The 24,291-nt window shown below is 47.2% G+C and overlaps 1 protein-coding gene across 2 annotated transcripts; it reads right to left on the bottom strand.

Annotated features, from left to right (window-relative positions):
* Positions 1–21,810: 21,810 nt before the first annotated feature.
* LOC123425529 lies at positions 21,811–24,044 on the bottom strand. 2 transcript variants are annotated; one of them, XM_045109219.1, is made up of 2 exons: positions 23,827–24,044; positions 21,811–23,435 (listed from the first exon to the last, which is right to left on the bottom strand). In XM_045109219.1, exon 2 carries the CDS (start codon positions 23,396–23,398, stop codon positions 22,061–22,063), a length of 1,338 nt encoding a protein of 445 aa, XP_044965154.1. In that variant the 5' UTR covers positions 23,399–23,435; positions 23,827–24,044; the 3' UTR covers positions 21,811–22,060. The 2 variants fall into 2 exon arrangements, with proteins under 2 accessions (XP_044965154.1, XP_044965153.1); XM_045109218.1 differs by having other exon boundaries at positions 23,822–24,043.
* Positions 24,045–24,291: the final 247 nt, after the last annotated feature.

Below are 24,291 nucleotides of genomic sequence, written 5' to 3' on the forward strand. Positions count from 1 at the left end.
GCTTTGGGTAATCTCACAGTTGAGGTTTTCCACTAAGGAGTCTGACGAGATCGCGAGCTTCGCGATCGAGGATTTCTATGCGGCTTGTGGTAATTTGTGATGGATTAGTTGGAGCACCCCTGCAGGGTTAAATCTTTTGAAAAGCCGTGCCCACGGTTATGTGGCAACGTGGAAACTTTGTTTAACACTGGTTCTAGACAACTTGAACTTAACTTAATTAAAACTTGCCAACTAAGTGTGTAACCGTGGCTGTCTCTTTTGTGAGTTCCTTCTCCGATCGAGGACACGGTGGGGTTATGTTTGACGTAAGTAGGTGTTTAGGATCATCCATTTGATCATCAGTAGTTTACGTCCGCTATGCGTAGATCATCCCCATCTTTATTCTTGTACTCGTAAGTTAGCCACCTCATATAGTGCTTAGTCGCTTGCTGCAGCCTCGCCACTTAACCTACCTCACCTATTAAGCTTTGCTAGTCTTGATACCTTTGGAAATGAGATTGCTGAGTCCTCTATGGCTCACAGATTACTACAACACCAGTTGCAGGTACATGTAAAGGTTACTTGATGCGAGTGCGTTGATTATTTATTTGGAGTTGCTTCTTCTTCTTCTTCTTCATCGATCTAGGATGGGTTCCAGGCCGGCAGCCTGGGATAGCAAGGATGGACGTCCTTCTTCTTTTCTCGTTTTTTTTCGTCCGTAGTCGGGGCCTGCACTTCTTCATAACAATTGTATATTGTACTGATGTGACTCTGATGTAGCTTGTGGCGAGTGTAAGCCGATTCCATATATCTCTTCTTTTCAGTACATGTACTTGTAATGATATCCATTCTTGCGAAACATCGAGATGCGCTTCTATCCCTGACGAGGCCCTCATGCCAAATTGAGGATAGGGTCGCATCTTGGGCGTTACAAGTTGGTATCAGAGCAGTACCGACCTAGGATCCCCCTTGATTGATCGAACTTGGTCGGGTCGAGTCTAGTGAAAAACTGCTTTGAGTCTAGTTATATATCGGAGAGTAGGATTCTTTTTTCTCCTCTTCTATGCTCTGGTGAGGAATCTTGACGTAATAATTTAATTCTACTCCTCTTCTCACTCAAAAAAAAATTAGGATCACGCGGATATTTTTGGAGTCTATATGATGTCGATGTGACGGAGATCTGTCTTGGTGCCTCCTGTGTGTCTTGATTTCTTCTCGGGAGTTGAGCTCTAGGGGATTCTTGAGCACATCGTTATCATTCAAATTTCTTTGTATCTCAGAACGAAGGATGTTCGTAATTGCTTCAATACTAGTAGTGGCGAGATAACCCCGATGTCCCCAGTACTGGTGCAGGTTGTTCGGGAGTACTACCATACTTTGTATCATTGTCATCACGAGGGTCTGTAGTAGATGAAGGTCCGAGATTCTGGTTATGTGTTGACGGATGTGATACACTGGACGGGTTAGTATAGGAGTTGTGTGATATATTACTCCTTGTATCCATGGACCAGATTGCATGACCAGAAATTTCGGGAGTTCTTAGGTGGGAATTCAAGTAGTTACTTATAGGACAATCTTCCGACAAATGCATGATGTTAGGTTAGGGTTCGACATCTAGTGGATTCGTTTGTTCACGGTCGACTTACAGCGGTTCTCATTGTGTCTAATAGAGTCCTTGTAGCTTGCTACGACTCGGGGATGCTTCGTATGTCGTGTGCAATGCCTTGCACAGAATGGCTACTGTAAGGATCGAGCCTGTGCGATCCTGTCCACGAAAATATCGGAAGAAATCTTTCTCATGAGTTTGTTCTGGCTAATTTGCAAGCCTCACCCTTTGTGTTGTTGGAATATGGTAATTCAAGTTGCTTTGATGTCAAGTGGTGAGCTCGTATCCTTCCAAGAGGTTTTCTCGTGTTTATGGGAATGCTGATTCTTTTTCTCAGTCAGATTGTCATATCAATTTCTTGTCAACCGGAGTTGTTATGTCAATTCTTTTCCAACCGGTGTGCTTCTCTTCAACTGAATCCAATCATCTCCAATTTTGCAAGTTCAATCTCTCATCTCTTTCTGGAGTTCATCTCATCTATCCAAGTTGTATTCGTTTTACCCACCCTCCCACCCTTTTCTTTGGTGATTCAATTTTCATCCAAGTGTATTTCATTTCATTATAGCTTCCACTATCTGTTCTTTTCTTCTTAGCCGGTGATTCATTGTGAAGATTCTCAGGAGCTTCGTGTTCATATTTATTCAATCTTGTTATCTTTTCCGGTGAATTCAATTCAGTTATCTGTGTTCATCATATCATTTTTATCCTTTAAATTCATTCCTATGTTGGAAATTTTTATCAACCTATCTTGTTTATTCATTTTTTTTCTATTCTATCCGGGGCATTCAAGTTGTCTCAGAAGTTCTTGTTTTCAATTCTTTTTATTATTTCAAGGTGCTCAGCCTCATCTAGTTTTCATATACCGGTGCATTCAATCTTTCTTTCAATCTTTTCAACGGTGGTTTCTTTAAGTGGGCCCATAACCCACGGGTTTTTCCCAGGATCTTATATGTCTCTTCTAATTTTTCCGGAGATCTCTAAATCTTTTCAAATATGACATAAGAATGATTTCCATCAGTCATATCCCTTCTCCTAGATCAATTTGAATTATTTCTCGTCTTTGGCTCAACCTTTCATTCTTCTTTATTCCGGAGTGTCTCATTATCTCTGGTATTGTTTCTCGTCATCATTTTCAGCCTGGAAGACTGAAGGAGTGTTTCTCTCAAATCTTGTTCCATTCTCTTGGAGATTCGTCATTTCAGCTTTGTGCCATCATCTTAATTGTTGTCAATCATGAGTATCCCTTTCTTGCTATTCGGTGCATTTCTGAGTTGTTTTGATTCTCGATCCTCCGAAGGCCATCATTTCAGAAGATTCTTCGTTCTCAGCTTTCATCTTTCATCCTCAATTCTTCTCAATTGTTGTCTCTTCGTTCGTCTCTCATTTATTCCTGTGCCTTGTTCTAGTTTTTTTTCTCAGGTGGCTTATGATCTCTTCATTCTCTTGTATCTCCATTAACCCTTGGTATTTCCATTCAATTGTGAATTCTCACCGGTGCTTCCTTCAATTATGCTTCATGTGGTGCATATCTATCTCTCTCTTCAAGTTTCTTTTAAGAAGAATAAGTGGTATGCTAAATATGTTGCTTGTCATCAATTAAACTTGATGAAGGATAAGCTTAACATAATTCTTGTTCTTGTTCGTAGTATTTTGAATTCTTCTTCCAGAGTGGCTCATGATATCAATTCTTTGTCTCAAGGTGTTCTTCAAGATTCTGGTGGTAGTAGTTCTCATTGTTCTTCTTCATTCTTTTCGTGCCAAGATCTAGTTTCTATTTCTTTCTAACGGAGGCTTTGTGTTGTTGCTCTCTTCAATATATCATTTTTTCTGTTCAAGATCATGGTATTCCCTTGTTCTATTTAGTTGTTTGTTATGACTCTTGTCTAATTCTCCCATCTTATCGAATTTTTTGGTCCCCTTTTCCTACCGAATTACTGCCGAAATTTTCCGTGAATTCTTGTTGTTTCTCATATCATTCCTCATCTCTTTGCAACCTTCAAGGATCGTTCGTTTCACCCGTTTGTCAAAGAAGCAACTAAGTTTTTTTACCTCTTCCTTTCTCATCCTCTCCCCCTTTCATTCTTCGATCTCAGGTCAATATCCTCTTGTAGTGTAGGAGAGTTGTGACAACCCGAGACCGACGCTCTAGAAGATTGCCCTTTTATTCATTGTTGTCGTGTGATTTATTTGTTTGTCGCATCATAATCGCATCATTCGCATCATCCGCGTTGCATCGGTATACCGTTGCCGCCAGTTTTCAAAACTTGCATCCGTTGTTAGTTGCCGGTTCTCATTATTGTCCGTTCTGAGCCCGACCGCACTCGCACGCGCCCGCGACATCGTCAAAGCCTGTTTTTAAAAGTGTGTATAAAATATTCTCTGATTGAGTTGAAACTTGGCATGCGGTCTTAATTAGTTGTAGCTAGGCCGCCTGCCAAATTTCGTCGCAATCGGAGTCTGTCTGGTACCCGAAGGTCGACCGTAGCGGCACCGTATTCGGTCTATCGTCGGACGTTTTTCGGTGTTTTAAAAATCGCATTGCCGCACCACACCACTTCCCTCTCTTCCCCGACTAGCCTACTCTACATGGTCACTTAGCCGACCCCGCGTTCGAGTTCGTTCGATTCCGATCGCGTGGGTAGAAACGGGGCCGGATTCGGATAACCCTAGCCCCGTGTCTATAAATAGACAACCTTGTTGGAAATATGCCCTAGAGGCAATAATAAAATGGTTATTATCATATTTCCTTGTTCATGATAATCGTCTATTGTTCATACTATAATTGTATTAACAGGAAACAGTAATACATGTGTGAATAAATAGATCACAAAGTGTCCCTAGCAAGCCTCTAGTTGGCTAGCTCGTTAGTCAATAGATGATCATGGTTTCCTGATCATGGGCATTAGATTTCATTGATAACGGGATCACATCATTAGGAGAATGATGTGATGGACAAGACCCAATCCTAAGCATAGCACTAGATCGTATTGTTCGTATGCTAAAGCTTTTCTAATGTCAAGTATCTTTTCCTTCGACCATGAGATTGTGCAACTCCCGGATACCGTAGGAGTGCTTTGGGTGTATCAAACGTCACAACGTAACTGGGTGACTATAAAGGTGCACTACGGGTACCTCCGAAAGTGTCTGTTGGGTTGGTACGAATCGAGATCGGGATTTGTCACTCCGTGTGACGGAGAGGTATCTCTGGGCCCACTCGGTAGAACATCAATGAGCTCAATGTGACTAAGGATTTAGTCACACGATGACGTGCTACGGAACGAGTAAAGAGACTTACAGGTAACGAGATTGAACAAGGTATTGGTATACCGACGATCGAATCTCGGGCAAGTTCTATACCGACAGACAAAGGGAATTGTATATGGGATTGATTGAATCCTTGACATCGTGGTTCATCCGATGAGATCATCGTGGAGCAAGTGGGAGCCACCATGGGTATCCAGACCCGCTGATGGTTATTGGCCACAGAGGTGTCTCGGTCATATCTGCCTATCTCCCGAACCCGTAGGGTCTACACACTTAAGATTCGGTGACGCTAGGGTTATAGGGAATTGTTATACTAGGTTATCGAAAGTTGTTCGGAGTCCCGGATGAGATCCCGGACGTCACGAGGAGCTCCGGAATGGTCCGGAGGTAAAGATTGATATATAGGACGGATGGTTTCGGGCATCACCGGTAACGTACCGGGACCACCGGGACCACCGGAGGTGGCCCCGGGGGTCCACCGAAGGGGGGCAACGACCCCGGGAGGTAAGATGGGCCAAGTAGGGGAGGGAACCAGCCCCTAGGTGGGCTGGTGCGCCTCCCCACTCAGCCTAATGCGCAGGGGAGAGAAAAGGGGGGGGCAAACCCTAAGCCAGGTGGGCCTAAGGTCCACCAGGGGTGCGCCACACCCCTCCTCCCCCCCTTGGCCGCCGCACCAGCCCCATCTAGGGCTGCCCCCCCCCCCCAGGAGGGGGAAACCCTCAAGGGGGCGCAGCCCCTCCCTTCCCCTATATATACCGGGCACTTTTGACCATTGGGAGAGAGACTTCTCCCTCTCCCTCGGCGCAGCCCTGCCCTTCTTCATCCTCCTCTCTGCCGGTGCTTGGCAAAGCCCTGCCGGGAGACCTCATCTCTCCATCGACACCATGCCGTCGTGCTGCTGGAGTTCTTCCCCAACCTCTCCCTCCTCCTTGCTGGATCAAGGTGCGGGAGACGTCACCGGGCTGCACGTGTGTTGAACGCGGAGGTGCCGTAGTTCGGCACTAGATCGGAATCGCTGCGAGTACGACTCCATCAACTGCGTTCTAGCAATGCTTCCGCTTACCGATCTTCAAAGGTATGAAGATGCTCTTACCCCTCTCTCGTTGCTGGTCTCTCCATAGGAAGATCTGAATATGCGTAGGAAAATTTTGAATTTATGCTACGTTACCCAACAGTGGTATCAGAGCCAGGTTTTCTATGCGTAGATTCTATGCACGAGTAGAACACAAAAGTTGTGGGTGATGATTTGTCAATTTGCTTGCCGCTACTAGTCTTATTCTTTTCCGGCGGTATTGTGGGATGAAGCGGCCCGGACCGACTTTACACGTACGCTTACGTGAGACTGGTTCCACCGACAGACATGCACACCGTGCATAAAGGTGGCTAGCGGGTGTGTGTCTCTCCTACTCTAGTCGGATTGGATTTTATGAAAAGGGTCCTTACGAAGGGTAAATAGATTTTGCATATCATCATTGTGGCTGTCACGTAGGTAAGAAGGGTTCTTGCTAGAAACCCAAATCAGCCACGTAAAACTTGCAACAACAATTAGAGGACGTCTAACTTGTTTTTGCAGGGTTTGACATGTGATGTGATATGGCCAAAGTTGTGATGTTGCATGTATGATGTATGAGATGATCATGTTATTGTAATAGGTTCCACGACTTGCATGTCGATGAGTATGACAACCGGCAGGAGCCATAGGAGTTGTCTTAATTTATTGTATGAGATGCAACGCCATGTGCTTACTACTTTTACTTCATTGCTAACGGTTAGCTATAGTAGTAGTGATAGTAGTAGTTGGCGTGACGACTTCACGGAGACACGATGATGGAGATCATGGTGTCACGCCGGTGACGATGATGATCATGCGATGCCTGAAGATGGAGATCGAAAGAGCAAAGATGATAATGGCCATATCATGTCACTATATGATTGCATTGTGATTTTTATCATGTTTTTCATCTTATTGCTTAGAATGAGGGTAGCATAATAAGATGATCCCTCTTAAAATTTTGAGAACGTATTCCCCTAAGTGTGCACCGTTGCGAAGGATCGTTGTCTCGAAGCACCACGTGATGATCGGGTGTGATAGATTCTAACGTTCTCATACAACGGGTGTAAGCCAGATTTACACACGCGAAACACCTAGGTTGACTCGACGAGCTTAGCATGTACAGACATGACCTCGAATACAAGAGACCGAAAGGTCGAACATGAGTTGTATGGTTGAATACGATCATCATGAAGTTGCTCACCATGGTGACTAGTCCGTCTCACGTGATGATCGGACACGGGTTAGTCAACATGGATCATGTATCACTTAGATGACTAGAGGGATGTCGATTTAAGTGGGAGTTCATACTTAATTTGATTAAATGAACTTAATTGTCATGAACTTAGTCTAAAAGTTGTCTTTATAAATATTGTAGATGGCCAGCGTCAACCTCAATTTCAACGCATTCCTAGAGAAAAACAAGCTGAAAGGTGATGGTAGCAACTATGTGGACTGGGTTCGCAACTTGAAGCTCATCCTTGAAGCAGCTAAAAATGCTTATGTCCTTGATGCACCGCTAGGTGACCCTCCTGCTCCCGCAGCAGCCCAGGACATTCTGAACGTCTGGCAAACGCGGAGTGATGACTACTCTTTGGTTAGGTGTGGCATGTTATACAGTTTAGAAACGGGGCTCCAAAGGTGTTTTGAGCAACACGGGGCATATGAGATGTTCCAGGAGTTGAAGCTAGTTTTTCAAGCTCATGCACGTCTCGAGAGATATGAAGTCTCCGACAAGTTCTTTAGCTGTAAGATGGAGGAGAACAGTTCTGTCAGTGAGCACATACTCAAAATGTTTGGGTTACACGATCGTCTGACTTCACTTGGAGTCGAACTTCCGGATGATGCTATAATTGACAGAATCCTCCAGTCTCTCCCACCAAGCTACAAAGGCTTTGTGCTTAACTACAACATGCAAGGGATGGAGAAGACCATTGCCGAGTTGTACTCGATGCTCAAGTCTGCAGAAGTAGAAATCAAGAAAGAGCATCAAGTGTTGATGGTCAACAAGACCACTAGTTTCAAGAAAGGCAAGGGTAAGAAGAACTTCAAGAAAGACGGCAAAGCTGTTGCCGCGCCCGGTAAGCCAGATGTGGGGAAGAAGAAAAAGAATGGACCCAAGCCTAAGACTGAGTGCTTCTATTGCAAGGGAAAAGGTCACTCGAAGCGGAACTGCCCCAAATACTTAGCGGACAAGAAGGCCGGCAACGTTAAAGGTATATGTGATATACATGTTATTGATGTGTACCTTACCAGCGCTCATAGTAGCTCCTGGGTATTTGATACCGGTGTTGTTGCTCACATTTGCAACTCAAAGCAGGAACTGCGGAATAAGCGGGGACTGGCCAAGGACGAGGTGACGATGCGCGTGGGGAATGGTTCCAAAGTCGATGTGATCGCCGTCGGCACGCTACCTCTACATCTACCGTCGGGATTAGTTTTAAACCTTAATAACTTTTCTTTAGTACCAGCTTTGAGCATGAATATTGTATCAGGGTCTTGATTAATGCGAGACGGCTACTCATTTAAGTCAGAGAATAATGGTTGTTCTATTTATATGAGTGATATGTTTTATGGTCATGCTCCGCTGGTGAATGGTTTATTCTTGATAATCTCGATCGTGATGTTACACATATTCATAGTGTGAGTACCAAAAGATGTAAAGTTGATAATGATAGTCCCACATACTTGTGGCACTGCCGCCTTGGTCATATCGGCGTTAAGCGCATGAAGAAGCTCCATACTGATGGACTATTAGAGTCTCTTGATTTTGAATCATATGACACATGCGAACCGTGGCTCATGGGAAAGATGACTAAGACTCCATTCTCAGGTATAATGGAGAGAGCAACCGACTTATTGGAAATAATACATACTGATGTGTGTGGTCCAATGAACGTTGAAGCTCGCGGTGGCTATCGTTATGTTCTCACTCTCACTGATGATTTGAGTAGGTATGGGTATATCTACTTGATGAAGCACAAATCTGAGACATTTGAAAAGTTCAAGGAATTTCAGAGTGAGGTCGAGAATCAACGTGACAGAAAAATCAAGTGTCTACGATCTGATCGTGGAGGAGAATATTTGAGTCACGAGTTTGGCACACACCTAAGGAAGTGTGGAATCGTTTCACAACTGACGCCTCCTGGCACACCGCAACGCAACGGAGTGTATGAACGTCGTAATCACACTTTATTAGATATGGTACGATCTATGATGTCTCTTACCGACTTACCGCTATCATTTTGGGGATACGCATTAGAAACTGTAGCATTCACTTTAAATAGGGCACCGTCTAAATCCGTTGAGACGACACCGTATGAACTATGGTTTGGCAAGAAACCTAAGTTGTTATTTCTTAAAGTTTGGGGCTGCGATGCTTATGTGAAGAAACTTCAACCAGAAAAGCTCGAACCCAAAGCGAAGAAATGCGTATTCATAGGATACCCTAAGGAAACTATTGGGTATACCTTCTATCTTAGATTCGAAGGTAAAACTTTGTTGCCAAGAACGGATCCTTTCTAGAGAAAGAGTTTCTCTTGAAAGAAGTAAGTGGGAGGAAGGTAGAACTTGATGAGGTAATTACACCCCCTCTCGAACAGGATAGTAGCACAGCGCGGGAAGTTGTTCCTGTGGTGCCTACACCAACTGAAGAGGAAGTTAATGATGATGATAATGAAGCTTCGGATCAAGTTACTACTGAACCGCGAAGGTCCACAAGGGCACGCTCCGCACCAGAGTGGTACGGCAACCCTATGATGGAAATCATGTTGTTAGACAACGGTGAACCTTCTAACTATGAAGAAGCGATGGCGGGCCTGGATTCCAACAAATGGCTTGAAGCTATGAAATCCGAGATAGGATCCATGTATGAGAACAAAGTATGGACTTTGGTGGACTTGCCCGATGACCGGCGAGCCATAGAAAATAAATGGATCTTCAAGAAGAAGACTGACGCAAATGGTAATGTAACCGTTTATAAAGCTCGACTTGTCGCAAAGGGTTTTCGACAAATTCAAGGAGTTGACTACGAAGAGACTTTCTATCCCGTAGGGAAGCTGAAATCAGTCTGAATCGTGTTAGCAATTACCGCCTTTTATGATTTTGAAATTTGGCAAATGGACGTCAAAACAGCGTTCCTTAACGGGAACCTTAAGGAAGAGTTGTATATGATGCAACCAGAAGGTTTTGTCGACCCTAAGGGTGCTAAACAAGTGTGCAAGCTCCAGCGCTCCATCTATGGGCTGGTGCAAGCATCTCGTAGTTGGAACATTCGCTTTAATGAGGTGATTAAAGCGGTTGGGTTCATACAGGTTTACAGAGAAGCCTGTCTGTACAATAAAGTGAGTGGGAGCTCTGTAGCTTTCCTCATACTGTATGTGGATGACATATTATTGATGGGAATAATATAGAGATGTTGGAGAGCATAAAGGCCTATTTGAACAAGAGTTTTTCAATGAAGGACCTTGGAGAAGCTGCATACATATTAGGCATCAAGATCTATAGAGATAGATCAAGACACCTCATAGGTCTTTCTCAAAGGACATACCTTGACAAGATATTGAAGAAGTTCAATATGGAAAACTCAAGGAAAGGGTTCTTGCCAGTTTTGCAAGGTATGAGATTGAGTAAGACTCAGTCGCCGACTACGGTAGCAGAAAGAGAGAAGATGAGTTCTGTCCCCTACGCTTCAGCCGTGGGCTCTCTAATGTATGCCATGCTGTGTACCAGACCTAATATAAACCTTGCCATAAGTTTGGTAGGGAGGTACCAAAGTGATCCCGGTATGGAACACTGGACAGCGGTCAAGAATATCCTTAAGTACCTGAAAAGGACTAAGGAAATGTTTCTCGTTTATGGAGGTGACGAAGAGCTCGTCGTAAAGGGTTACGTCGACGCTAGCTTCGACACAGATCCGGATGACTCTAAGTCACAGACCGGATACGTATATGTGTTGAATGGTGGGGTAGTGAGCTGGTGCAGCACCAAGCAAGAAGTCCTGGCAGCATCTACATGTGAAGAGGAGTACATAGCTACTTCAGAAGCAGCTCATGAAGGAATTTGGATGAAGGAGCTCATCACCGACCTTGGAGTGGTTCCAAGCGCGTCGGGTCCAATGACACTCTCGTGTGATAATACTGGCGCCATTGCCATAGCCAAGGAGCCCAGGTTTCACCGGAAGACGAAGCACATCAAAAGACGCTACAACTCCATCCAGGACCATGTCCAGAGTGGAGTGATAGATATTTGTAAAGTACACACGGATCTGAATGTTGCAAACCCGTTGACTAAACCTCTTCCACGAGCAAAACATGATCAACACCATAATGTTATGGGTGTTCGATACATCACAGTGTAACTAGATTATTGACTCTAGTGCAAGTGGGAGACTCTTGGAAATATGCCCTAGAGGCAATAATAAAATGGTTATTATCATATTTCCTTGTTCATGATAATCGTCTATTGTTCATGCTATAATTGTATTAACAGGAAACAGTAATAAATGTGTGAATAAATAGATCACAAAGTGTCCCTTGGCTAGCTCGTTAGTCAATAGATGATCATGGTTTCCTGATCATGGGCATTAGATGTCATTGATAACGGGATCACATCATTAGGAGAATGATGTGATGGACAAGACCCAATCCTAAGCATAGCACTAGATCGTATTGTTCGTATGCTAAAGCTTTTATAATGTCAAGTATCTTTTCCTTCGACCATGAGATTGTGCAACTCCCAGATACCGTAGGAGTGCTTTGGGTGTATCAAACGTCACAACGTAACTGGGTGACTATAAAGGTGCACTACGGGTACCTCCGAAAGTGTCTGTTGGGTTGGTACGAATCGAGATCGGGATTTGTCACTCCGTGTGACGGAGAGGTATCTCTGGGCCCACTCGGTAAAACATCAATGAGCTCAATGTGACTAAGGAGTTAGTCACACGATGACGTGCTACGGAACGAGTAAAGAGACTTACCGGTAACGAGATTGAACAAGGTATTGGTATACCGACGATCGAATCTCGGGCAAGTTCTACACCGACAGACAAAGGGAATTGTATACGGGATTGATTGAATCCTTGACATCGTGGTTCATCCGATGAGATCATCGTGGAGAAAGTGGGAGCCACCATGGGTATCCAGACCCCGCTGATGTTTATTAGCCAGAGAGGTGTCTCGGTCATGTCTGCCTGTCTCCCGAACCCATAGGGTCTACACACTTAAGGTTCGGTGACGCTAGGGTTATAGGGAATTGTTATACGAGGTTACCGAAAGTTGTTCGGAGTCCCGGATGAGATCTCGGACGTCACGAGGAGCTCCGGAATGGTCCGGAGGTAAAGATTGATATATAGGACGGATGGTTTCGGACACCGAAAGTGTTTCGGGTATCACCGGTAACGTACCGGGACCACCGGAGGTGGCCCCGGGGGTCCACCGAAGGGGGGCAACGACCCCGGGAGGTAAAATGGGCCAAGTAGGGGAGGGAACCAGCCCTAGGTGGGCTGGTGCGCCTCCCCACTTAGCCCAATGCGCAGGGGAGAGAAAAGCGGGGGCAAACCCTAAGCCAGGTGGGCGTAAGGCCCACCAGGGGCTCACCACACCCCTCCTCCCCCCTTGGCCGCCGCACCAGCCCCATCTAGGGCTGCCCCCCCCCCCCCCCCCGCCTAGGAGGGGGAATCCCTCAAGGGGGCGCAGCCCCTCCCTTCCCCTATATATATCGGGCACTTTTGGCCATTGGGAGAGAGACTTCTCCCTCTCCCTCGACGCAGCCCTGCCCTTCTTCCTCCTACTCTGTGCCGATGCTTGGCGAAGCCCTGCCGGGAGACCTTGTCTCTCCATCGACACCACGCCGTCGTGTTGTTGGCATTCTTCCCCAACCTCTCCCTCCTCCTTGCTGCATCAAGGTGCGGGAGACGTCACCGGGCTGCACGGGTGTTGAACGCGGAGGTGCCGTAGTTCGGCACTAGATCGGAATCGCTGCGAGTACGACTCCATCAACCGTGTTCTAGCAACGCTTCCGCTTAACGATCTTCAAAGGTATGAAGATGCTCTTACCCCTCTCTCGTTGCTGGTCTCTCCATAGGAAGATCTGAATATGCGTAGGAAAATTTTGAATTTATGCTACGTTACCCAACAAACCTCCCCTTCCTAATCTAACCCTAACCCTAGTCCACCTCGAAATCCGAACCCCACCAACCCCAGCCAGCCAATCCTCCTCTCTCCTCCCACCAGCAGCCGCCGGCCCGCGGAGCCCGCCCGAGCCCATCCGGGTCCGGATCAGCCGATGCCAGCAACTGCCCGTGCTCCCGCGCCCCTAGTGTCGCGCGTCGGCTGCCTCCCGTCACCGGACCCGCGCCTCGGGCGAGCTGCCGCCGCCGGCAACCACCAGGCCGGTACCCTGCGCCCCCATCCCTCCATTCCCCATGCCCTAGTTCTCTCTAACCTCCCCCTCTCGCCACTGTCAGCCCGTAGGAAGCCGCCGCCATGGAGATCCGCCACCGCCTTGGATCCGCCGCCCCGTGCCCTTTTGGTGCTGTCGTCGCATGGATCCGTTAAGGAACGACTGGATCTGGTCGTTCCCGGCCACCGTGGCTTGCGCCGCACGCCTGCCGGCAGGAGATGCCCCGCCGCCATGGCCTGACCTCGGCCTCGGGCACGGGAGGAGACGAGCAGCAGCGCAGCGCTCCCCGCCTGGGCCTCCTCGCCCCGTCCTGGGCCTCCCCCGTGCAGCTGCCCAGCTGGCCAGCGCCCTCGGGCCAGCTTCCTTCGGCCTGGCTCCTCTCCCGCGGCCTAGGAACCCCTTCGGCCTACTCGCCCTCCTCTGCAGCCGGCCCAAGAGGCCGAGGTGAGAACCCTGGCCGTCCCCGCTATTCCTCGCCCATGCATCATTTAGTTAAGATGCGCTCACCCTGTTTCGGCCCAATAGTGTTTATTTTTAGGATTAGAATTTAGTTCTATTTCACGGAGTTATAGATATTTCAAATGCCCGTAACTTTTAATCCGTAAGTCGGATCGAAACGTATTGTATATGTATCTCGTGTAGGTTTGCGCGTAGATTATATTTTTGCAACTTGCATAAATGTTTGAAGTAGTTTGACCCGTCAAATGCCTAGTTTTGCGTGCTGTCCCAATAGGAATTGTTTCATATTTATTTTTCGTGCGTGTCCGGATTGCCCAAACCCCGTAGATAAAATGCCCATGTTTTTAGGGACCCCTTGCCATGTATTTTAGAGTAGTTGGTTGTATTTTTGCATGTAGGATTCCGTAGCTAGATTGCTATACCGTGTTTAGGACATATCCCCGCATATACGTGTGGCGTTGTTTTTATTTTGCAACGCCACATGTTATATATGTTTTCAGGGTAGAAAAAATCCATAGGATTTAACTGTGCATTTAGTTTTAGCTTTTGAGCAATATAGTTCGCGTGATATTTTGCCATGTTGCCCTTTTGTTTATTTTGTGAGATTTATCCCGTGCTTGATATGTTTAAGTTGTCAACTAGAGAGTTGCTCTGGGATGTTTAGTCTAGCCCCTGGTAATTTTGGTTGCAATAGAAATCCATGTTCATGTGTGGTTTGCTTGCTCTCAAGTTGCAAGAAAATAATGTTGTTTGGAGATGCTGAAATATTTCTAAGTCTGAAATCTGTTATATTTTATTGATTTCTTTGCATGAGTTTATGTGGTGATCTGTACCTCTTATGAGGTTGGTGCAATGGAGTTAGTTGTAGACTTTAGGATTCTCTAGTATGCTGTCAATTTTCATGCCATTTGGAGTCATGTAGCTTATGGTTTTGCTGCTGTCAATATGCCTTCAGATCGAAAACTGCAGTTTCATGAACTATTATTTTCACTAAGTCTGAAACTGTGTGTGAGATGCCTTGTTGTGACTTCTTTTCCCAGTGATTCATGCTTCCATGCTAGCTGTTATTAATTATTTGTTGTAGTGCTTCTTGCCCTCTACTGTCTCATGCCTTGGTTGAGCATGTTGGATTTGTGTAGCTCGTAGTTGTGGGGTGTAGAAAATGATATGTGGCTGATTTTGGCTCATTGTAGTGATTCCTTGTTTAGCTCGTAGTTGTTGAACCGTAGCTCCGTTTTGATCGTGTCCTATATGAAACTTGCTTAGAATATCAAGTAGTTTCTTATTATCTTGCTGGTTGTGTGTTTTGAGTTGCTCGTGACTGTCGTTGCACACATATTGCATTCATGCCATCATATCTTGCGGTGTTCGTATCTTTTATTCCGTAGCTTCGTTGGAGATGTTCTCTATGTGTAAATTGCATGTAACGACGCGTAGAATCACGTGAACCTATTTTTTAGTTTAATTACGCTTCACCTCTTGCCATGTGTAACCACATTTAATATTGTTGTGTACCTAATCGGGATAGAACTAAATAACTCGTATGTGGAGTTTCGTCAATATGCAACTCGTTACATATTTAACTTCACTTAATGTGTAGTATTTGGTTGTTGTGAATTGACATGTCGTGACTTGCATGTATTCAGCTGATCATGCATCATATGTGAATTGTATCTTGTCGTGCATATGCCGTCGTGAATATCGTGTGTTGATACTTGTTTCCAGTTTCCTCCATCTCGATAGAGTTTCGCAAGCGTGTCGGATGTGAGGACCCGTTCGACTACATCGGTTCGTCTGCTTCACGGAGTCATTCTTCTTCCAAGCGCGATCTCAGGCAAGATGACCATTTCTCCAGATACCATTACTATCATTGCCATGCTAGTTTTACCGTTTCTATCGTTATGTATCGTTGCCTATCACCTGTTAAATATCAGCCTCTCAACAATGCCAGGAAAACCTACAACCTATTCACAACCTAGCAAACCACTGATTGGCTATGTTACCACTTGCTTAACCATGTGTTAGAGTTACTACTTGCAGGTGCAGTTGCTTCCATGTGATAACATGGGTTCCTTGTTATATCACCCTATTAGATGATTCTTATTTTAATACACCTATACACTTGGTAAAAGATGGAAGGCTCGGCCTTTCTAGCCTGGTGTTTTGTTCCAGCTTTGCCCCCTTAGTTTCGGCTACCGATGTTATGTTCCATAATTGAGCGCTCCTAACACGATCGGGGTTGTTATGGGGACCCCCTGATAATTTGTTTTTAGATTAAAGCTGGTTTGGCAAGGCCCAACATTGGTACTACATTTGTCCAACATAATAATTTTGTTAATACTGAAAGCATACAGCGTCATGAACCCGAGGAGTAATTTTACATAATACAGGGGGGCCAGTGCTGATGGTGCTGGTCCAAAACAGAGCACTGTGCGGGGCCAACCCAGGGCAACTTGGGAGATTTCTATCAGGCCACCGTACGTGTCGCTCATCCGTCGTGCCCTGAGAACGAGATACGTGGCTCCTATCGGGATCGTCGACACGCCGGACGGCCTTGCTGGATTAGTTTTACCTTTGATGAATGTCTTGTGCATCGGAATTCCGGTGATGCGTTGGGTAATCTCAGAGTTGAGGTTTTCCACTAAGGAGTCCGACGAGATCGCGAGCTTCGTGATCGAGGATTTCTATGCGGCTTGTGGTAATTTGTGATGGATTAGTTGGAGCACCCCTGCAGGGTTAAATCTTTCGGAAAGCCGTGCCCACGGTTATGTGGCAACGTGGAAACTTTGTTTAACACTGGTTCTAGACAACTTGAAGTTAACTTAATTAAAACTTGCCAACTGAGTGCGTAACCATGACTGTCTCTTTCGTGAGTTCCTTCTCCGATCGAGGACACGGTGGGGTTATGTTTGACGTAAGTAGGTGTTCAGGATCATTCATTTGATCATCAGTAGTTTACGTCCGCTATGCGTAGATCATCCCCCTCTTTATTCTTGTACTCGTAAGTTAGCCACCTCATATAGTGCTTAGTCGCTTGCTGCAGCCTCACCACTTAACCTACCTCACCTATTAAGCTTTGCTAGGCTTGATACCTTTGGAAATGAGATTGCTGAGTCCCTTGTGGCTCACAGATTACTACAACACCAGTTGCAGGTACATGTAAAGGTTACTTGACGCGAGCGCGTTGATTGTTCATTTGGAGTTGCTTCTTCTTCTTTTTCTTCATCGATCTAGGATGGGTTCCAGGCCGACAGCTTGGGATAGCAAGGATGGACGTCGTTCTTCTTTTCTCGTTTGTTTTCGTCCGTAGTCGGACCCTGCTCTTCTTCATAACAATTATGTATTGTACTGATGTGACTCTGATGTAACTTGTGGCGAGTGTAAGCCAATTCCATATATCTCTTCTTTTCAGTACATGTACTGGTAACGATATCCATTCTTGCGAAACGACGAGATGCGCTTCTATCCCTGACGAGGCCCTCGTGCCAAATTGAGGATAGGGTCGCATCTTGGGCGTTACACATATCCTTTGCCAAACCTTAATCTCTCGGTACCACCAACTTTCATATCGGTGCCACTGAAAGACATTGACCAACTTTCTGGTATCTCTTGTCCAAGAATCAGAATTTTTGAGATTGAAATCGATATCACCGAGAATTGGAAACTGCCCTAGGTCATCAAATCGGTACCACCGAGGTTTATATATCAGTCTCACCGAGAATTCAAAAGTTGCCACATTTATTGCAACTCACTACCATCTAGATTTATTGCAACTCACTACCATCTAGATGCACTCAGAACACACACACACACACACACACACACACACTTGACATATCCATTTTCGTGAGAGAGAGCCACCTACACATGTGTTGAGATCAAGAGATTCCAATACATCCATTTGAAACTTGATCTCTAGCCTCCCCAAGTTGCTTTCTACCAAAGCAATCTCTCCTACCCATGCCAAATCTGTCATAGAGTGATTGAGTGTTGAGGAGACTATCTTTGAAGCACAAGAGCAAGGAGTTCATCGTTCTACCGCATCTATTACCTTTTGGACGATGGTGCCTCCTAGATTGGTTAGGTGTCGCTTGGGAGCCTCCTACTTCGTGTTGTGGAGTTGAATTAAGAAGTTTGTAAGGGCAAGGAGATCGTCTACTTCGTGAAGATCTACCCCGAGTGAGGCTAGTCCTATGTGGACGTAAGCCATGGTGGAATAGACAAGGCCGCTACTTCGTGGACCCCTTGTGGGTGGAGCCCTCTGTGGACTCTCGCAGGCGTTACCCTCCGTGGGTTGAAGTCCCTACTAACGTAAACGTACAATAGCACCACCTATCAGAACCACGCCAAAAATCGTCGTGTCAACCTTTGCGTTTGATCTTCCTTCCCTATTCTCTACTTACATTTGCATGTCTTTACTTTTCGCTGTTATACTCTTAGATATGCATGTGTAGGGTGAACTTGACAAGTCATAATTGCTAAAACTGGTCCATAACTAAAATTAAGAAAATGCTAAGTTTTAATTGGTCAAGTAGTTTAATCACCCACCCTAGTCATACTTCGGATCCTACACCTAGAGAGTGTTTTCCGTTATATAAGAGAACATTCAGTCTTGTGCTTTGCTACAAAAAAGATTGGGCCACCTTGCACCACAGTTGCTACTATTGTTACTTGTTACCAATTATATTGCTACAAAACGATCTACACTATTACTCACAGCACTTGCAGAGAATACCTTGTTGAAAACTGCTTATCATTTTCTTTTGTTTCTCGTTGGGTTCGACACTCTTACTTATCAAAGGACTACAATTTATTCCCTGTACTTGTGAGTTATCAATCGGTCAGTGTCCGCGGATGCGTTCAGACGCGTCCGGAGCGTTTGAGGGGTCAAATTTGCCTACTCCGGTTGTAGATGCTCTTATGGGTGCGCTATTTCAAATTATCGGTTGAAGAACTTGGCAATGTAAAAGTAGCATTGATGATGCAAAATTTGCTTGAGCCGCATGACCCGTGCGTTGCCCTGGTGATGTAAAATTTTCTCTAGAGCATCAAGTGATGCAAATTTGCATCACCAAGTGCCCTGTGTTACATTTAAAGCAAATCTTCAGTAAAAAATATTTGCATGTATATCATTTATTGGAGCAGCAATTTTTGCCCATCTATTGGAGATGCTATAAGATAAAATCTCCTTCGTGAACACCACAACTACAAACAAAAAATTAGTAGGAAGTAGCGAGAAGGTGAGCTGGATTCAAAAGGAAAGAGATGACATGATGATGGCTACATAAGGTTCCTGATGTGCTTCAACTTTCCACATCCACACCCATCAGGCAGGGTGTTTACACACATCTTCCACACAAGATCAGTATCCCTGTCGATTGTCCTAACCCTTGAACAAGATGTGGAGAATCATTAAATACCATCTACAATTGGAAACATGGAGATGGCACTGTTTCCCTTTTGCCCACCACTCTTTTGTTGTCTCGCGCCGATGTGTTTGATGCAAACCAATAATCAGTTCACTTACCTATGAAATTTCTGCAAATTTTGGTGCTTTTCAAGGGGGTCTAAGAGATACTAACAGATCTGGTATATCTCGTCCCGCAAAAATCAGTTTATAGGATGCTGCAAAACGTTTTACTCAGGAAATCGAGCTCGGTAGCCCATGATGCCGAGCAAAAACTGGGTTGAAATTTCCCTTCCGCCAAAGAAAAAAAAGCTGGTAAAATAAGACGAAATCCATAGATATGAAGGAAATGGGCTCACGGATTCGGGATAAAAAATCCATGACGGTCGGGTTAGAAGATCTACTCACACCGGGCAAACCCCCTCCCTGGTAGTTACTTTGTCAGATGGTCCGTTTTACGGGATTTATTAAAGATGCTTTAAGAAGATTGAAGGGCCGGTTTACGGGATTTTAGAGCAACTCTAATGGGGCGACCCATATCGTCCGCCGCCGTCCGTTTGGGTCGGCGCGGACACAAAAGGCGGCCCAACGCGCTGACCCAAACGGATGCGCGTCCGGTTTTCGTCCGCGGGCAACCCATTCCCGGCCATTTTTTAGCCGAATTTGCGTCGGCGCGGACACGCGATGGACGCGCGCACGTCCCCCGGGCCCGCTGGTCGGTGGCACATTGGCCTTCCCCCATCCGACCCTCGCCCGCCTCCTCCGTCGCCGAAGCCGCCCATTTTTCCGGCGACTCTACCAGCTGCCGGCGCTTTCACATCCGCCTAGCAACGCCGCCCACTCCCACGTCGCCTGCCGCCGCCGTCTTGCCGCCGGGGAGCCGACTGCTTCCCACTCCCCCCTCCCCCACGACCACAGAGCCCGCCCCGACCAAGAAGTCGCCTCGCCGCCCGGCCAGATCCTCACCGGCACGCTCGTCGAACACCGGCCCACTCGTTGGACGCCGGCACGGCAGCTAGCTGGTCCGTGCGTGCCGCGACTCCCTTCGACGGCCGTCTCCTTTGTCGACGCCCACAAGCTGCTCGACAGTTTGCCAAGGTACAAAATGGACTCCGTCGACGAGTTCTTTTTTCACAATTTCCTTTGCGACTCCGACGATTCGTCGTCCGATGACAAGGAGGAGGTATTGGTTGTCGTGTTGGTCCATCACCACCTCTACAGCCAGCGGCCGTTGTTCCGTGGCTCCATTCCAGGGCACCTTCCGGTGTTGAACCGCAACCGAGAGAGCGGGCATTTCCTTCTTTGGAAGGACTACTTTGATACAACAAACCCGTTGTTCAAACATCAAAAAATCCGTCGTCGTTTCCGTATGAGTAGGCATCTTTTCAACCGTATTAGAGAGGGGGTGGTCGGCTATGGTGACTACTTCGAGTGCAAAGAGGATGCCATTGGCAAGATATGGTTTTCCTCTTATCAAAATGCATTGCCGTCATCCGAATGCTTGCATACGGAGTGCCCGGTGATCTCATTGACGAGTACGTCCGTATGAGTGAGTCTACTTGCCTAGAGTCCCTGTATAAGTTCTGCAAGGCTGTTATTGTTGTGTTTGGCCTTGAGTACTTGAGGGAGCCGACCTCTGAAGATACAGACCGTTTGTTGGCGATGAATGCCAGCAGGGGCCTCCCAGGGATGCTTGATAGCATAGACTGCATGCACTGGGAGTGGAAGAACTATCCTTCTGCTTGGCAAGGGCAGTATAAGGGCCATGTCAAGGCTTGCATTGTCATACTAGAGGCCGTGGCGTCTGAAGATCTCTGGATCTGGCACTCTTGCTTTGACATGGCCGGATAACACAATGATATTAACGTGCTTCAGCGCTTGCCAGTGTTTCCTAGGCCTGCCGAAGGCAACAGCCCATCGGTGAACTTTACTGTCAACAACCACAACTACTATAATGGATACTACCTGGATGACGGTATATATCCTTAGTGGACCACTATTGTCAAGACAATACCCAACCCTGTCGGAGAGAAGAGGAAAAGATTTGCCCAAGAGCAAGAGAGTGCTAGGAAGGATGTCGAGCGTGCCTTTGGTGTTTTGCAATCTCGATGGGGCATCGTTCGGTATCCTGCTAATACCTGGAGCACGCAGAAACTGTGGGAGGGGATGATTGCTTGTGTGATCATGCATCATATGATCGTAATAGACGAGCGCTCAGAACGTCTGTACGATCAAGGATTTCTGTTTCAAGATAAGAATATTGTGCCTGAGCATGTAGGAGCGGCAATGTTTGAACAGTTCATCCAATTTCATCAAGACATGCGTCATTGAGAAACTCACGGGCAACTACAAAATAATTTGATTGAGCATATGCGGGCTCATGTTGGCAACCAATAGATTTATCTTCTTTTATTCGTTTGCAAAACTATGTGAGAACTATATGAACAATTTTTATTTTTATTCGGCTTGTAAAAACTATGCTATTTTATTCGGTCTAAATTATGTTATTTAATTCAAACTATGCAAAATAAAACGACCAACCGGCACATATAGGTCGGCACGCTGGACGAGTACGGACCCATATCTAAAACAGGCGTCCATTTAGGTCGTCCATTGAAGTTGCTCTTAACAAGATTGCAGATATAGCAAATCAAGTTCAGATGTCTATATATTGAAGAAAAGAAGCCAAACATTTTCTCATTAGAGTAGCGAGCGATACATTAAAAGAAAGACCGGGCAGCTAATTTCCAAATGCGTCTTGCGATCTGACTGACGAAGCCTAAATAAAACAACAGCATGAGAAAATTGTTATTCTTCTGCGCTACCAAGATTTTCAGCTGAGACTGATGACTGCAAATGCCATCTTCTAGTCCGGCGTCCGGGCTCGTTCGGCTTAGAAGAAGGCTCGGCTTCCGTAGAACACCTTGGGAGATTTCTCCTGCGCACCCCCGGCCGTCGGTTTCTTCGCCGCCGCGCTCGAGTCGGTGCCGCTGGAATCAGTGGGCGAGGCGGCGGCGGGGCCGCTCCCGCTCTTGTCGCTGCCATTGTCCAGGTCCAGCGGGAGCTTCATCTTGGCCAGCGACTCCGTGAACTGCTGCATGCTCTTCATGTACATGTCCATGATCTCCTTCTGGTTCACTTGCACCTCCTGCTCGAAGTTGAAGCTCATCGCCGGCGGAGGTTTGTCCACCGCGTTCTCAGACACAGTGCTGGGTGAGTTCACCGCCGGGCTCTCCTGAACGGTGTGAGACGAATCGACCTCCGCCGCGTCCGCCGCGTCTGAGGCCTTCTCCTTCTGGCCTGCTGAGGAGAGGGCGTTTCCTGACGGCTCGGACGGGTTGGACTGCGGGGTAGCCGGGACGGCCGCGGCCGGGGACTCCGTGGTGGACACGCTGCTGACTGCCGTCTCGCTCCGGAAGGCGCCGGCCGAGGAGTCGGCGGTGCTGTAGTCCGTCGAGAAGCTCTGCACAACTCGCACGCCGGCGTCGTGGGACTCGGTGGCGGCGCCATCCACGTCCTCTGAGGTCAGGAGGCTCTCGGAGCTCTGCGTTTCCATGGCCGTGCACGGCAGACCAACATATTCCGAGAGCATAATCTGGTTTTCCTCCACAAGATTCATGTCAGGGAACTCCATATTCTCGTAGTCTTTCCCTGCGCCAGCGCCGGCTCCGTCGCCGGCGTTCTCGGCCTCGTCCGGGTCGGCCAGCGCAGGCTTGGGCGTGGGCGAGACGGGAATGACATCGGGCACGACCCCGATGTAAGAGAGCTCGAGCTCCAAGAAGCCGGCCGGGGAGTGGAAGAGGTCGTTGGTGGAGAGCGGGAATTCGCGCGCGAGCGTGCCGCCCTCGGCGGCGACGACGTCCGGGAGCGGCACGAGCGCGAACCCCAGCAGCTGGTCCTGCAGGTAATTCTTGACCCGGCTGAGCATCCAGACCTCGCAGCGGAGCGCGGCGTCGACGTCCCCCGCGCGCACGCCGACGCGCACCGACTGGTCAAACACCGGGTTGCGGCCTCCGCCATTGATTACCTGCGTGGAGGCCGCCGGCGCGCCCTCCCCCGGCAGCGACAGGCGCGCGTACACATCCTGCTTGTGGTAGATGCAGATGTTCTGAATGTCCCGCGCGCTCCGCACGTGCACGTCCACGTACCCGATCAGCTCCCCGCCCCCGTTCGTAGCGGCGGCCGGCGCAGAAACCGCCTCCATCTGCTGCTGCTGCTGCTGCGACTCCATGACGAAGAAAGCACCTCCGCCGCTAGCTGCTCCGCAACTGTAACCAAGAAACAAACACGAATCAAATGAAATCCATACAAGATTGGCGTTAATTTCGGAACACAGGTGGGAGAGCAGCTGAATGGTCAAAATCCAAGATTAGGTGCGCAAGTTGGAGACAAGGAACTGTCGGCAGATGATTATACTACTCCTACAGCGAACCAAACCGGAACTGCACACCAGCCAACTCGATTCAATCGACTACTCAAACAGCAACCGGGGATAAAGAACTCCGTAACAGATTTTACATGCTAGGGAGAGGTCGATCGATGCACAGGTCCCCCATCTCATCACAACCAAGGGAAAGCGCAAGAGAGCAAGGGCTCAAATCCCACGGAAAACATGGAAGCACACACGAGGGGAGGAAACTCAGAGCATGCTTACCTTACCCTGTGTCCCTGTGTGTGTGTCTGGTCTGTCCTGGAGATTTGAGAAGAAGCAGCAGCACCACTGGAATCAGGCGCGGAGGAGAGAGCAGCGGGCAGGGTGAGGCTGAGAGTCGGGAGGGGCTCGAGGATGGATATAACGCCAAAGTCCAAAGGGAATTAGGGCAGTAGCACGAGATTTTTTTATAGCCCCCTGCCCGCCCTTGGCCTTTCTTTTCTACGGGAGGACTACACCCTTTACCTAACTACGCTCGCTTTTATTGCCTAGTTTGGCTTGGCCTTACCAGCCAGCCAGCCATCCTCCTCAGACCACAGCACAGCAGCCTAATCTACTCCTACAGGCATGATGATAATTAGTTTGTTTAATCGGTGGTATTATTGGCATGCTTAGATTTAGATTATTCAGATTAGTATACGATGGGCAGTATCGCGACCGCACACTTAGCCGTCAGGCGACTGCGCATGTTG

This window comes from Hordeum vulgare, chromosome 2H (genome assembly GCF_904849725.1).
Source record: "Hordeum vulgare subsp. vulgare chromosome 2H, MorexV3_pseudomolecules_assembly, whole genome shotgun sequence".
Classification (NCBI taxonomy): Eukaryota; Viridiplantae; Streptophyta; class Magnoliopsida; order Poales; family Poaceae; genus Hordeum; species Hordeum vulgare.